The 14189-nt window shown below is 49.1% G+C and overlaps 1 protein-coding gene across 1 annotated transcript in view; it reads right to left on the bottom strand.

Annotated features, from left to right (window-relative positions):
• Nucleotides 1–14189, bottom strand: part of LOC115188868 (E3 ubiquitin-protein ligase ZNF598) — a 37161-nt gene that overhangs the window by 8743 nt on the left and 14229 nt on the right. The window contains exons 5-8 of the mRNA XM_029747694.1: nt 12370–12587; nt 12166–12274; nt 10550–10993; nt 6014–6885 (exon numbers count right to left, since the gene is read on the bottom strand). Of these exons, the coding sequence (XP_029603554.1) occupies nt 6014–6885; nt 10550–10993; nt 12166–12274; nt 12370–12587 (1643 nt within the window). The remainder of the gene's footprint in view (nt 1–6013; nt 6886–10549; nt 10994–12165; nt 12275–12369; nt 12588–14189) is intronic.

Below are 14189 nucleotides of genomic sequence, written 5' to 3'. Positions count from 1 at the left end.
CTGCTGGGACGTTACTGTCTGGTGTGGTGTTACTCACTGCTGGGACGTTACTGTCTGGTGTGGTGTTACCTACTGACTGTCTGGTGTGGTGTTACTCCTGCTGGGACGTTACTGTCTGGTGTGGTGTTACTCACTGCTGGGACGTTACTGTCTGGTGTGGTGTTACTCACTGCTGGGACGTTACTGTCTGGTGTGGTGTTACTCACTGCTGGGACGTTACTGTCTGGTGTGGTGTTACTCACTGCTGGGACGTTACTGTCTGGTGTGGTGTTACTCACTGCTGGGACGTTACTGTCTGGTGTGGTGTTACTCACTGCTGGGACGTTACTGTCTGGTGTGTGTTACTCACTGCTGGGACGTTACTGTCTGGTGTGGTGTTACTCACTGCTGGGACGTTACTGTCTGGTGTGGTGTTACTCACTGCTGGGACGTTACTGTCTGGTGTGGTGTTACTCACTGCTGGGACGTTACTGTCTGGTGTGGTGTTACTCACTGCTGGGGACGTTACTGTCTGGTGTGGTGTTACTCACTGCTGGGACGTTACTGTCTGGTGTGGTGTTACTCACTGCTGGGACGTTACTGTCTGGGTGTGGTGTTACTCACTGCTGGGACGTTACTGTCTGTGTGGTGTTACTCACTGCTGGGGACGTTACTGTCTGGTGTGGTGTTACTCACTGCTGGGACGTTACTGTCTGGTGTGGTGTTACTCACTGCTGGGACGTTACTGTCTGGTGTGGTGTTACGCACTGCTGGGACGTTACTGTCTGGTGTGGGTGTTACTCCTGCTGGGACGTTACTGTCTGGTGTGGTGTTACTCACTGCTGGGACGTTACTGTCTGGTGTGGTGTTTACTCCTGCTGGGACGTTACTGTCTGGTGTGGTGTTACTCACTGCTGGGACAGTTACTGTCTGGTGTGGTGTTACTCACTGCTGGGACGTTACTGTCTGGTGTGGTGTTACTCACTGCTGGGACGTTACTGTCTGGTGTGGTGTTACTCACTGCTGGGACGTTACTGTCTGGTGTGGTGTTACTCACTGCTGGGACGTTACTGTCTGGTGGTGGTGTTACTCACTGCTGGGACGTTACTGTCTGGTGTGTGGTGTTACTCACTGCTAGGGACGTTACTGTCTGGTGTGGTGTTACTGCTGGACGTTACTGTCTGGTGTGGTGTTACTCACTGCTGGGACAGTTACTGTCTGGTGTGGTGTTACTCACTGCTGGGACGTTACTGTCTGGTGTGGTGTTACTCACTGCTGGGACGTTACTGTCTGGTGTGGTGTTACTCACTGCTGGGACGTTACTGTCTGGTGTGGTGTTACTCACTGCTGGGACGTTACTGTCTGGTGTGGTGTTACTCACTGCTGGGACGTTACTGTCTGGTGTGGTGTTACTCACTGCTGGGACGTTACTGTCTGGTGTGGTGTTACTGCTGGGACGTTACTGTCTGGTGTGGTGTTACTCACTGCTGGGACGTTACTGTCTGGTGTGGTGTTACTCACTGCTGGGACGTTACTGTCTGGTGTGGTGTTACTCACTGCTGGGACGTTACTGTCTGGTGTGGTGTTACTGCTGGGACGTTACTGTCTGGTGTGGTGTTACTGCTGGGACGTTACTGTCTGGTGTGGTGTTACTCACTGCTGGGACGTTACTGTCTGGTGTGGTGTACTACTGCTGGGACGTTACTGTCTGGTGTGGTGTTACTCACTGCTGGGACGTTACTGTCTGGTGTGGTGTTACTCACTGCTGGGACGTTACTGTCTGGTGTGGTGTTACTCACTGCTGGGACGTTACTGTCTGGTGTGTTGTTACTGCTGGGACGTTACTGTCTGGTGTGGTGTTACTGCTGGGACGTTACTGTCTGGTGTGGTGTTACTCACTGCTGGGACGTTACTGTCTGGTGTGGTGTTACTGCTGGGACGTTACTGTCTGGTGTGGTGTTACTCACTGCTGGGACGTTACTGTCTGGTGTGTTGTTACTGCTGGGACGTTACTGTCTGGTGTGGTGTTACTGCTGGGACGTTACTGTCTGGTGTGGTGTTACTCACTGCTGGGACGTTACTGTCTGGTGTGGTGTTACTGCTGGGACGTTACTGTCTGGTGTGGTGTTACTCACTGCTGGGACGTTACTGTCTGGTGTGGTGTTACTCACTGCTGGGACGTTACTGTCTGGTGTGGTGTTACTCACTGCTGGGACGTTACTGTCTGGTGTGTTGTTACTCACTGCTGGGACAATACTGTCTGGTGTGTTGTTACTGCTGGGACGTTACTGTCTGGTGTGTTGTTACTCACTGCTGGGACGTTACTGTCTGGTGTGGTGTTACTCACTGCTGGGACGTTACTGTCTGGTGTGGTGTTACTCACTGCTGGGACGTTACTGTCTGGTGTGGTGTTACTGCTGGGACGTTACTGTCTGGTGTGGTGTTACTCACTGCTGGGACGTTACTGTCTGGTGTGGTGTTACTCACTGCTGGGACGTTACTGTCTGGTGTGGTGTTACTCACTGCTGGGACGTTACTGTCTGGTGTGGTGTTACTCACTGCTGGGACGTTACTGTCTGGTGTGGTGTTACTCACTGCTGGGACGTTACTGTCTGGTGTGTTGTTACTGCTGGGACGTTACTGTCTGGTGTGGTGTTACTCACTGCTGGGACGTTACTGTCTGGTGTGGTGTTACTGCTGGGACGTTACTGTCTGGTGTGGTGTTACTCACTGCTGGGACGTTACTGTCTGGTGTGGTGTTACTCACTGCTGGGACGTTACTGTCTGGTGTGGTGTTACTCACTGCTGGGACGTTACTGTCTGGTGTGGTGTTACTCACTGCTGGGACGTTACTGTCTGGTGTGGTGTTACTCACTGCTGGGACGTTACTGTCTGGTGTGGTGTTACTCACTGCTGGGACGTTACTGTCTGGTGTGGTGTTACTCACTGCTGGGACGTTACTGTCTGGTGTGGTGTTACTCACTGCTGGGACGTTACTGTCTGGTGTGGTGTTACTCACTGCTGGGACGTTACTGTCTGGTGTGGTGTTACTCACTGCTGGGACGTTACTGTCTGGTGTGGTGTTACTCACTGCTGGGACGTTACTGTCTGGTGTGGTGTTACTCACTGCTGGGACGTTACTGTCTGGTGTGGTGTTACTCACTGCTGGGACGTTACTGTCTGGTGTGGTGTTACTCACTGCTGGGACGTTACTGTCTGGTGTGGTGTTACTCACTGCTGGGACGTTACTGTCTGGTGTGGTGTTACTCACTGCTGGGACGTTACTGTCTGGTGTGGTGTTACTCACTGCTGGGACGTTACTGTCTGGTGTGGTGTTACTCACTGCTGGGACGTTACTGTCTGGTGTGGTGTTACTCACTGCTGGGACGTTACTGTCTGGTGTGGTGTTACCACTGCTGGGACGTTACTGTCTGGTGTGGTGTTACTCACTGCTGGGACGTTACTGTCTGGTGTGGTGTTACTCACTGCTGGGACGTTACTGTCTGGTGTGGTGTTACTCACTGCTGGGACGTTACTGTCTGGTGTGGTGTTACTCACTGCTGGGACGTTACTGTCTGGTGTGGTGTTACTCACTGCTGGGACGTTACTGTCTGGTGTGGTGTTACTCACTGCTGGGACGTTACTGTCTGGTGTGGTGTTACTCACTGCTGGGACGTTACTGTCTGGTGTGGTGTTACTCACTGCTGGGACGTTACTGTCTGGTGTGGTGTTACTCACTGCTGGGACGTTACTGTCTGGTGTGTTGTTACTCACTGCTGGGACGTTACTGTCTGGTGTGGTGTTACTCACTGCTGGGACCTTACTGTCTGGTGTGGTGTTACTGCTGGGACGTTACTGTCTGGTGTGGTGTTACTCACTGCTGGGACGTTACTGTCTGGTGTGGTGTTACTGCTGGGACGTTACTGTCTGGTGTGGTGTCACTGCTGGGACGTTACTGTCTGGTGTGGTGTTACTCACTGCTGGGACGTTACTGTCTGGTGTGGTGTTACTCACTGCTGGGACGTTACTGTCTGGTGTGGTGTTACTCACTGCTGGGACGTTACTGTCTGGTGTGGTGTTACTCACTGCTGGGACGTTACTGTCTGGTGTGGTGTTACTCACTGCTGGGACGTTACTGTCTGGTGTGGTGTTACTGCTGGGACGTTACTGTCTGGTGTGGTGTTACTCACTGCTGGGACGTTACTGTCTGGTGTGGTGTTACTCACTGCTGGGACGTTACTGTCTGGTGTGGTGTTACTCACTGCTGGGACGTTACTGTCTGGTGTGGTGTTACTCACTGCTGGGACGTTACTGTCTGGTGTGGTGTTACTCACTGCTGGGACGTTACTGTCTGGTGTGGTGTTACTGCTGGGACGTTACTGTCTGGTGTGGTGTTACTCACTGCTGGGACGTTACTGTCTGGTGTGGTGTTACTCACTGCTGGGACGTTACTGTCTGGTGTGGTGTTACTCACTGCTGGGACGTTACTGTCTGGTGTGGTGTTACTCACTGCTGGGACGTTACTGTCTGGTGTGGTGTTACTCACTGCTGGGACGTTACTGTCTGGTGTGGTGTTACTCACTGCTGGGACGTTACTGTCTGGTGTGGTGTTACTCACTGCTGGGACGTTACTGTCTGGTGTGGTGTTACTCACTGCTGGGACGTTACTGTCTGGTGTGGTGTTACTCACTGCTGGGACGTTACTGTCTGGTGTGGTGTTACTCACTGCTGGGACGTTACTGTCTGGTGTGGTGTTACTCACTGCTGGGACGTTACTGTCTGGTGTGGTGTTACTCACTGCTGGGACGTTACTGTCTGGTGTGGTGTTACTCACTGCTGGGACGTTACTGTCTGGTGTGGTGTTACTCACTGCTGGGACGTTACTGTCTGGTGTGGTGTTACTCACTGCTGGGACGTTACTGTCTGGTGTGGTGTTACTCACTGCTGGGACGTTACTGTCTGGTGTGGTGTTACTCACTGCTGGGACGTTACTGTCTGGTGTGGTGTTACTCACTGCTGGGACGTTACTGTCTGGTGTGGTGTTACTCACTGCTGGGACGTTACTGTCTGGTGTGGTGTTACTGCTGGGACGTTACTGTCTGGTGTGGTGTTCTCACTGCTGGGACGTTACTGTCTGGTGTGGTGTTACTCACTGCTGGGACGTTACTGTCTGGTGTGGTGTACTACTGCTGGACGTTACTGTCTGGGTGGTGTTACTGCTGGGACGTTACTGTCTGGTGTGGTGTCACTGCTGGGACGTTACTGTCTGGTGTGGTGTTACTCACTGCTGGGACGTTACTGTCTGGTGTGGTGTTACTCACTGCTGGGACGTTACTGTCTGGTGTGGTGTTACTGCTGGGACGTTACTGTCTGGTGTGTTGTTACTCACTGCTGGGACGTTACTGTCTGGTGTGGTGTTACTCACTGCTGGGACGTTACTGTCTGGTGTGGTGTTACTGCTGGGACGTTACTGTCTGGTGTGGTGTTACTCACTGCTGGGACGTTACTGTCTGGTGTGGTGGTACTGCTGGGACGTTACTGTATGGTGTGGTGTTACTCACTGCTGGGACGTTACTGTCTGGTTGGGTGTTACTGCTGGGACGTTACTGTCTGGTGTGGTGTTACTGCTGGGACGTTACTGTCTGGTGTGGTGTTACTCACTGCTGGGACGTTACTGTCTGGTGTGGTGTTACTCACTGCTGGGACGTTACTGTCTGGTGTGGTGTTACTCACTGCTGGGACGTTACTGTCTGGTGTGGTGTTACTCACTGCTGGGACGTTACTGTCTGGTGTGGTGTTACTCACTGCTGGGACGTTACTGTCTGGTGTGGTGTTACTCACTGCTGGGACGTTACTGTCTGGTGTGGTGTTACTCACTGCTGGGACGTTACTGTCTGGTGTGGTGTTACTGCTGGGACGTTACTGTCTGGTGTGGTGTTACTGCTGGGACGTTACTGTCTGGTGTGGTGTTACTGCTGGGACGTTACTGTCTGGTGTGTTGTAATGTGTAGAGCCAATAGGGATAGTTCTGTACCTGGGGGGGGTTTCTTGGAGATGAGGGCAGGGAACTCCTCCTCCACCTCCAGGGGGGGGTCAGGCTGGGCTTTGGGGAGGGGGGCCACCGTGACTGGTTTATCCAGGTGGCCGTTAGCCAATCCACTTGTTTTAACCGTTGCTTTTACAGCGGTTTTAAGCGCCGCCGTCATCACAGCAACCAGCGGTTTGGAGGCGCGGCTCTCCGGAACGTTCTCCTTCTGTACCCTGGAGACCGTTTCCGTGGGGACATGAACTTGATTCCCAAATGGTGGAGGGGGCGTGACCTGTTTCTTCTTCTTGGCCGACTTGGATGTGGGGCTCGGGGCGGGGTTAGACGTTACGGGGGAGGGCTTAGAGGTCGGCGGGAGGGGCTTAGAGGTCGGTGGGAGGGGCTTAGAGGGTCCTTTGACGATGAGAAGAGAGGAGATATCCAACATGGTCGGAATTGCTCGGTGCTCCTGCATCGTCTTGGCAACGCAATTGTCATCATCAGAGGGCGGGGATGGGCGACGGGCGGAGAGCTTTTTCCTCCGAGAGGAAGAGGAAGAGAGGAGCTGGGGGCCGGCGGGGAGAGGAAGAGGAGGGTTGTTAGAGGAAGGTCTAGAGGAAGAGGAGGGAAGGATGACCGTCTTGGAGCTGCTGCTGCTGGCTTGGCTCCAGGCTGAGGTCGCTCCGCCCGCTGGTCTGGGAGGGCGGATCTTAGAGACCAGGGCGGGGAAATCTTCCTCTTGGAAGGAGGAGTGCTTCCTGGGTTGGGCGGAGTAGGCGGGGTTCATGGGGGTCGTAACCGTGGCAGCAGATAGACTGGGGAAGTCATCCTCCTTCAGAGGGACCTGGGCCGGAGTCTTCAGGGCTGGGGGGGCCTTAACACTGTAACACACACATTAATATATATCTATAAAATACATCAGAGACCTGGGGGGCCTTAACACTGTAACACACACATTAATATATATATCTATAAAATACATCAGAGACCTGGGGAAGCTTTAGACTAACACACACATTAATATATCTATATCTATAACATACAATACCAGTAAAAAGTTTGGACACACCTACTCATTCAAGAGTTTTTCTTTATTTTTTACTATTTAATAATAGTGAAGACATCAAAACTATGAAATAACACATATGGAATCATGTAGTAACCAACAAAAACAAAAATATATTGTTTAATCAAAATATATTGTATGTTTAAATTCTTCAACAGTAGCCACCCTTTGCCTTGATGACAGCTTTGCACACTCTTGGCATTCTCTCAACCAGCTTCATGAGGAATGCTTTTCCAACAGTTCCCACATATGCTGAGCACTTATTTGGCTGCTTTTCCTTCACTCTGCGGTCCAACTCATCCCAAACCATCTCAATTGGGTTGAGATTTGGGGATTGTGGAGACCAGGTCATCTGATGCAGCACTCCATCACTCTCCTTCTTGGTCAAATATCCCTTAACCTCTCTTGGGTAGGGGGCAGTATTTTCACGGCCGGATGAAAACCGTACCCAAATTAAACTGCCTACTACTCGGGCCCAGAAACTAGAATTTGCATATTATTAGTAGATTTGGATAGAAAACACTGAAGTTTCTAAAACTGTTTGAATGATGTCTGAGTATAATAGAACTCATATGGCAGGCAAAAACCCTGAGAAAAATCCAACCAGGAAGTTGAAAATCAGAGGCTGTAGTTTAAAAAAAATTAATTCCCTTTCCAAACTACAGTGACTTAGGGGTAATTTTGCACTTCCTAAGGCTTCCACTAGATGTCAACAGTCTTTAGAAAGTTGTTTGAGGTTATGGTGAATATTGAGGGAATAACAGCCGGTTCAAGCAGTGGACTGTCTGAGGTCATGTTGTTACTTCATGCGCGTTCACGCATGGATAGCATTTATTTATTTTTCTTCTGTAATGAATCCGCTATCGTCCGGTTGGAATATGATCGATTATTTATGTTAAAAACACCCTAAGGATTGATTGTAAACATCGTTTGACATGTTTCTACAAACGGTAATGGAACTTCTGAGCTTTTCGTCTATTGATTTGTGCTCCCGCATCATTGGAATAGTGTTCTGGACGCACCAACAAAACGGAGGTATTTGGACATAAATGATGGACTTTATCGAACAAATTAAAATTTCTTGTGGAAGTGGGAGTCCTGCGAATGCATTCCGCCGAGGATCAGCAAAGGTAAGGAAAGATTTATAACACTAATTTAGAGTTTTGTTGATGCCAGAACTTGGCGGGTAACTGTATAGCTTAGCATTGATGGCTGAACTCTGAACTCAGAATATTGAACAATGTGCTTTCTCCATAAAGCTATTTTAAAATCTGACACAGCGGTTGCATTAAGAAGTAGTATATCTATAATTCTTTAAATAATTGTTATATATTTTGTCAACGTTTATGATGAGTATTTCTGTAAATTAATGTGCACATTCACCGGAAGTTTTGGGAGGCAAACATTTTCTGAACATCCCACGCCAATGTAAAATGCTGTTTTTGGATATAAATATGAACTTGATCGAACAAAACATACATGTATTGTGTAACATGAAGTCCTATGAGTGTCATCTGATGAAGATCATCAAAGGTTAGTGATTAATTTTAGCTGTATTTCTGGTTTTTGTGACGCCTCTCCATGCTTGGAAAATGGCTGTGTGGCTTTTCTTGTTTAGGTGGTGTCCTAACATAATCTAATGTTTTGCTTTCGCCGTAAAGCCTTTTTGAAATCGGACAATGTGGTTACATTAAGGAGAAGTGTATCTTTAAAATGGTGTAAAATAGTCGTATGTTTGAGAAATTTGAATTATGAGATTTTGGTCGTTTTGAATTTGCCGCCCTGCTATTTCACTGGCTGTTGGGAGTGTGTCCCGCAGGTGGGACAGCCTGGAGGTGTTTTGGGTCATTGTCCTGTTGAAAAACAAATGATAGTCCCACTAAGCACAAACCAGATGGGATGGCGTATCACTGCAGAATGCTGCGGTAGCCATGCTGGTGAAGTGTGCCTTGAATTCTAAATAAATCACAGACAGTGTCACCAGCAAAGCATCCCCACACCATCACACCTCCTCCTCCATGCTTCACGGTGGGAACCACACATTCGGAGATCATCCTTTCACCTACTCTGCGTCTCACAAAGACACGGCGGTTGGAACCAAAAATCTCAAAGAACAGATTTCCACTGGTCTAATGTCCATTGCTCGTGTTTCTTGGCCCAAGCAAGTCTCTTCTTATTATTGGTGTCCTTTAGTAGTGGTTTCTATGCAGCAATTCAGCCATGAAGACCTGATTCACACAGTCTCCTCTGAACAGTTGATGTTGAGATGTGTCTGTTAAATGAACTCTGTGAAGCATTTATTTGGGCTCCAATCTGAAGTGCAGTTAACTGTAATGAACTGATCCTCTGCAGCAGAGGGAACTCTGGGTCTTCCTTTCCTGTGGCGGTCCTCATGAGAGCCAGTTTCTTCATGATGGTTTTTGCGACTGCATTGAAAATTCTTGACATTTTCCAGATTGACTGACCTTCATGTCTTAAAGTAATGATGGACTGTTTCTCTTTGCTTATTTGAGCTGTTCTTGCCATAATATGGACTTGGTCTTTTACCAAATAGGGCTATCTTCTGTATACCACCCCTACCTTGCCACAACACAACTGATTGGCTCAAACGCATTAAGAAGGAAAGAAATTCCACAAATTAACAAGGCACACCTGTTAATTGAAATGCATTCCAGGTGACTACCTCATGAAGATGGTTGAGAGAATGCCAAGAGTGTGCAAAGCTGCTGTCATTAAGGCTACATTGAAGAATCTCAAATATATTTTGATTTGTTTAACCCTTTTTTGGTTACTACATGATTCCGTATTGTGTAATTTCATAGTTTTTTGACGTCTTCACTATTATTCTACAACGTAGAAAATAGTACAAATAAAGAAAAACCCTGTAATGAGCAGGTTTGTCCAAACTGTTGACTGGTCCTGTACATCACTACAAAGAGACCTGGGTCAGGGACAGGATGGCCGGTGAGAGAGAGGCTTTACAGTGTAATATACACATGAATGATAACACAGCTGGTATACACATTCACCTCAGGGTGTGTACCTCAGTGTGTGTGTGTGTGTGTGTGTGTGTGTGTGTGTGTGTACCTCAGTGTGGGTGTGTGTGTGTACCTCAGTGTGTGTGTGTGTGTGTGTGTGTGTACCTCAGTGTGGGTGTGTGTGTGTGTGTGTACCTCAGTGTGTGTGTGTGTACCTCAGTGTGTGTGTGTGTGTGTGTGTGTGTACCTCAGTGTGGGTGTGTGTGTGTACCTCAGTGTGGGTGTGTGTGTACCTCAGTGTGGGTGTGTGTGTACCTCAGTGTGTGTGTGTGTGTGTGTGTGTGTGTACCTCAGTGTGTGTGTGTGTGTGTACCTCAGTGTGTGTGTGTGTGTGTGTGTACCTCAGTGTGTGTGTGTGTGTGTACCTCAGTGTGTGTGTGTGTGTGTGTACCTCAGTGTGTGTGTGTGTGTACACCTCAGTGTGTGTGTGTGTGTGTGTACCTCAGTGTGGGCGCTGCAGCCCCCAGGAGAGCTGGGAAGTCGTCTCCTGTCAGAGGGTTGCTCTTCATGGTCCTCACTGGGGGAGTTTCTGCCGGAGGTTTGATAGGAACACTCCTGTGTCTCTCCTCAGGCTCCATCCTCTCCATCCTCTCCTCAGTCTCCATCCTCTCCATCCTCTCCGTCCTCTCCGTCCTCTCAGGCCTCTCCGTCCTCTCCGGCCTCTCCGGCCTCTCCGGCCTCTCCGTCCTCTCCGGCCTCTCCGGCCTCTCAGGCCTCTCAGGCCTCCCCGTCCTCTCCGGCCTCCCCGTCCTCTCCGGCATCTCCTCTTTGCGGTGTTTGGGCGCTCCACTCCTGTCCTGGGTGTCTCGTCCTCTGTCCTCCTGTCTCCTCTGTTGCATCATGGAGGCTCTGACTGCTACTGCCAACTCCCTGTCCTCCTCCTCACTACCAACAACACAGCATTGTTAAAAGTCTATCACAGAGTCATATAATACCCAGAAACCACTGGTGAAACACGCAAACGGTTCAAATTAAAGGTTTCGATGTAGGTTTACCCCGGCGTGACGTTTTGATAACCGTGTAAATCTCTCTAAGACAAGGTGACTTTTATCAAATATAGTCGCCTGTATTTACAACCCCCCAAAAAATGAAAATGCTAATTAGCTGCTATCATACAGAACTACAAATACCACGTCTCAAGTTTCACGTCACTCACCAGGGCCGCGATGACCTGGACCAGACTGCTGAATTCAGGCAAAGGTAAGAATCTCTGGATTAACTCATGTTAGCTAAACGTAGTAATTATTAAAATTGGCTAAAAGTTGTTTAAAAAAAAGTCTGTGAACTGTCTTGAGCAAGTTTTTAATTGAAAAACGCCTGTTACCTAGCTAGCTAGCTAGCTCATGGTTAGCTAGTTAGCAACATTAGCCTGGCTAGCTGGCTACATCAGCAGTCTATTTGTCTAGCCATTTAAATGCATGATACATTCATAACTTGTTTAGGTTTTTATAAACCAACAGTCTAGCTTGCTAGTGAACTAGCTAGCTAACTTAGATGGTGAAGTTAGCATACGTGTTCATGATAGTGTTTGTTTGCGTCTGTGGGTGAGAGGTGGGTAGCCTACTTCAAGTACTTGGGGATGTGATATAAAATGCTAACCGCCCCTGTTATTGTAATGGTGAGAGGTTAGCATGTCTTGGAGGTATGATATAAAATGCTAACCTCCCCTGTTATTGTAATGGTGAGAGGTTAGCATGTCTTGGAGGTATGATATAAAATGCTAACCTCCCCTGTTATTATAATGGTGAGCATGTCTTGGAGGTATGCTAACCTCCCCTGTTATTGTAATGGTGAGAGGTTAGCATGTCTTGGGGTTATGATATAAAATGTTAACCTCCCCTGTTATTGTAATGGTGAGAGGTTAGCATGTCTTGAGAGTGATCAGTTAACTTTAGCCACCGCTAGCTAGAAATCAATGAGAGTAAATGGGGGGGAGCAGCCCCCAAGCAAATGTTTTGGACAAATGGAACTGAAATCAACTGGTTTGACGTTACTTAAAAAGTTGATTAGCGTGAAATGTGTCACAATTGGTCTCATAGTGATGACGTCATACTGACCGGTTGTACCTCCAGCTACCTCTGGTGTTCTGTTGGTTCCCTTGGTTCCTTTCTCTTCCTCCTCGACCCGACCTCACTTCCTCATAGTCCTCTCCAGACACCATGCCTCCTTGAAGGAACACACATGTTTGTTACCAAGCAGGCCTGAAATCCAGTTTTTGTTTGTTTTTCGAAACAGAAACAGCGCACAGTATCCAGTCTCACCATCGTTGCGTCGGGTCTGCCGCGGTGCATAGCTGAACTGCAGGTCTATGTGTCGGTTCTGTCGTGCTTCGGCCCGGTTCTTGCTGTGCGCCGAGGCCTTGTGGGCCTTGTAGTCGATCTGGCTCCTGAAGGCGTGGGTGAATTGCTCTGTAGCACAGCGGCCTTCCTCGCACAGGTAGTGGGCCTCCCGGAAGTGCTCGCTCAGGTACTGGTAGTCACTGTGGAGAGAAGGTGGGGGGATTACAACATGCTTAGGGTAGATACAGGGTTGTGAGTGAGAGACTGTGTGTGTGTGTGTACACACCTAGTCATTCAAAAGTTTCTTTATTTTTACTATTTTCTACTTGGTAGAATAATAGTGAAGACATCAAAACTATGAAATAACACATATGGAATCATGTAGTAACCAAAAAAAGTATTAAATCAAAATAAACTCAGCAACAAAAGAAACGTTCCTTTTTCAGGACCCTGTCTTTCAAAGATAATTCGTAAAAATCCAAATATCTTCACAGATCTTCATTGTAAAGGGTTTAAACACTGTTTCCCCATGCTTGTTCAATGAACCATAAAAAATTAATGAACATGCACCTGTGGAACGGTTGTTAAGACACTAACAGCTTACAGACGGTGGGCAATTAAGGTCACAGTTATGAAAACTTAGGACACTAAAGAGGCCTTTCTACTGACTCTGAAAAACACCAAAATAAAGATGCCCAGGATCCCTGATCATCTGCGTGAACGTGCCTTAGGCATGCTGCAAGGAGGCATGAGGACTGCAGATGTGGCCAGGGCAATAAATTGCATTGTCCGTACTGTGAGATGCCTAAGACAGCGCTACAGGGAGACAGGACAGACAGCTGATCGTCCTCTCAGTGGCAGACCACGTGTAACAACACCTACACAGGATCGGTACATCCGAACATCACACCTGCGGGGCAGGTACAGGATGGCAACAACAACTGCCCGAGTTACACCAGGAACGCACAATCCCTCCATCAGTGCTCAGACTGTCTGCAATAGGCTGAGAGAGGCTGGACTGAGGGCTTGTAGGCCTGTTGTAAGGCAGGTCGTCACCAGACATCACCGGCAACAACGTCGCCTATGGGCACAAACCCACCGTTGCTGGACCAGACAGGACTGGCAAAAAGTGCTCTTCACTGACAAGTCTCGGTTTTGTCTCACCAGGGGTGATGGTCGGATTCGCGTTTATCGTTGAAGGAATGAGCGTTACACCGAGGCCTGTACTCTGGAGCGGGATCGATTTGGAGGTGGAGGGTCCGTCATGGTCTGGGGCGGTGTGTCACAGCATCATCGGACTGAGCTTGTTGTCATTGCAGGCAATCTCAACGCTGTGCGTTACAGGGAAGACATCCTCCTCCCTCATGTGGTACCCTTCCTGCAGGCTCATCCTGACATGACCCTCCAGCATGACAATACCCACCAGCCATACTGCTCGCTCTGTGCGTGATTTCCTGCAAGACAGGAATGTCAGTGTTCCGCCATGGCCAGCGAAGAGCCCGGATCTCAATCCCATTGAGCACGTCTGGGACCTGTTGGATCAGAGGGTGAGGGCCATTCAGAGGGTGAGGGCCATTCAGAGGGTGAGGGCCATTCAGAGGGTGAGGGCCATTCAGAGGGTGAGGGCCATTCAGAGGGTGAGGGCCATTCAGAGGGTGAGGGCCATTCAGAGGGTGAGGCCATTCAGAGGGTGAGGCCATTCAGAGGGTGAGGGCCATTCAGAGGGTGACATTCAGAGGGTGAGGGCCATTCAGAGGGTGAGGGCCATTCAGAGGGCTAGGGCCATTCAGAGGGTGAGGGCC

The sequence above is a fragment of the Salmo trutta genome, unplaced genomic scaffold (assembly GCF_901001165.1).
Source record: "Salmo trutta unplaced genomic scaffold, fSalTru1.1, whole genome shotgun sequence".
NCBI lineage: Eukaryota > Metazoa > Chordata > Actinopteri > Salmoniformes > Salmonidae > Salmo > Salmo trutta.
The sequence above is the reverse complement of the archived record's forward strand: the minus strand, read 5'-3'. Positions and strand labels throughout refer to the sequence as shown.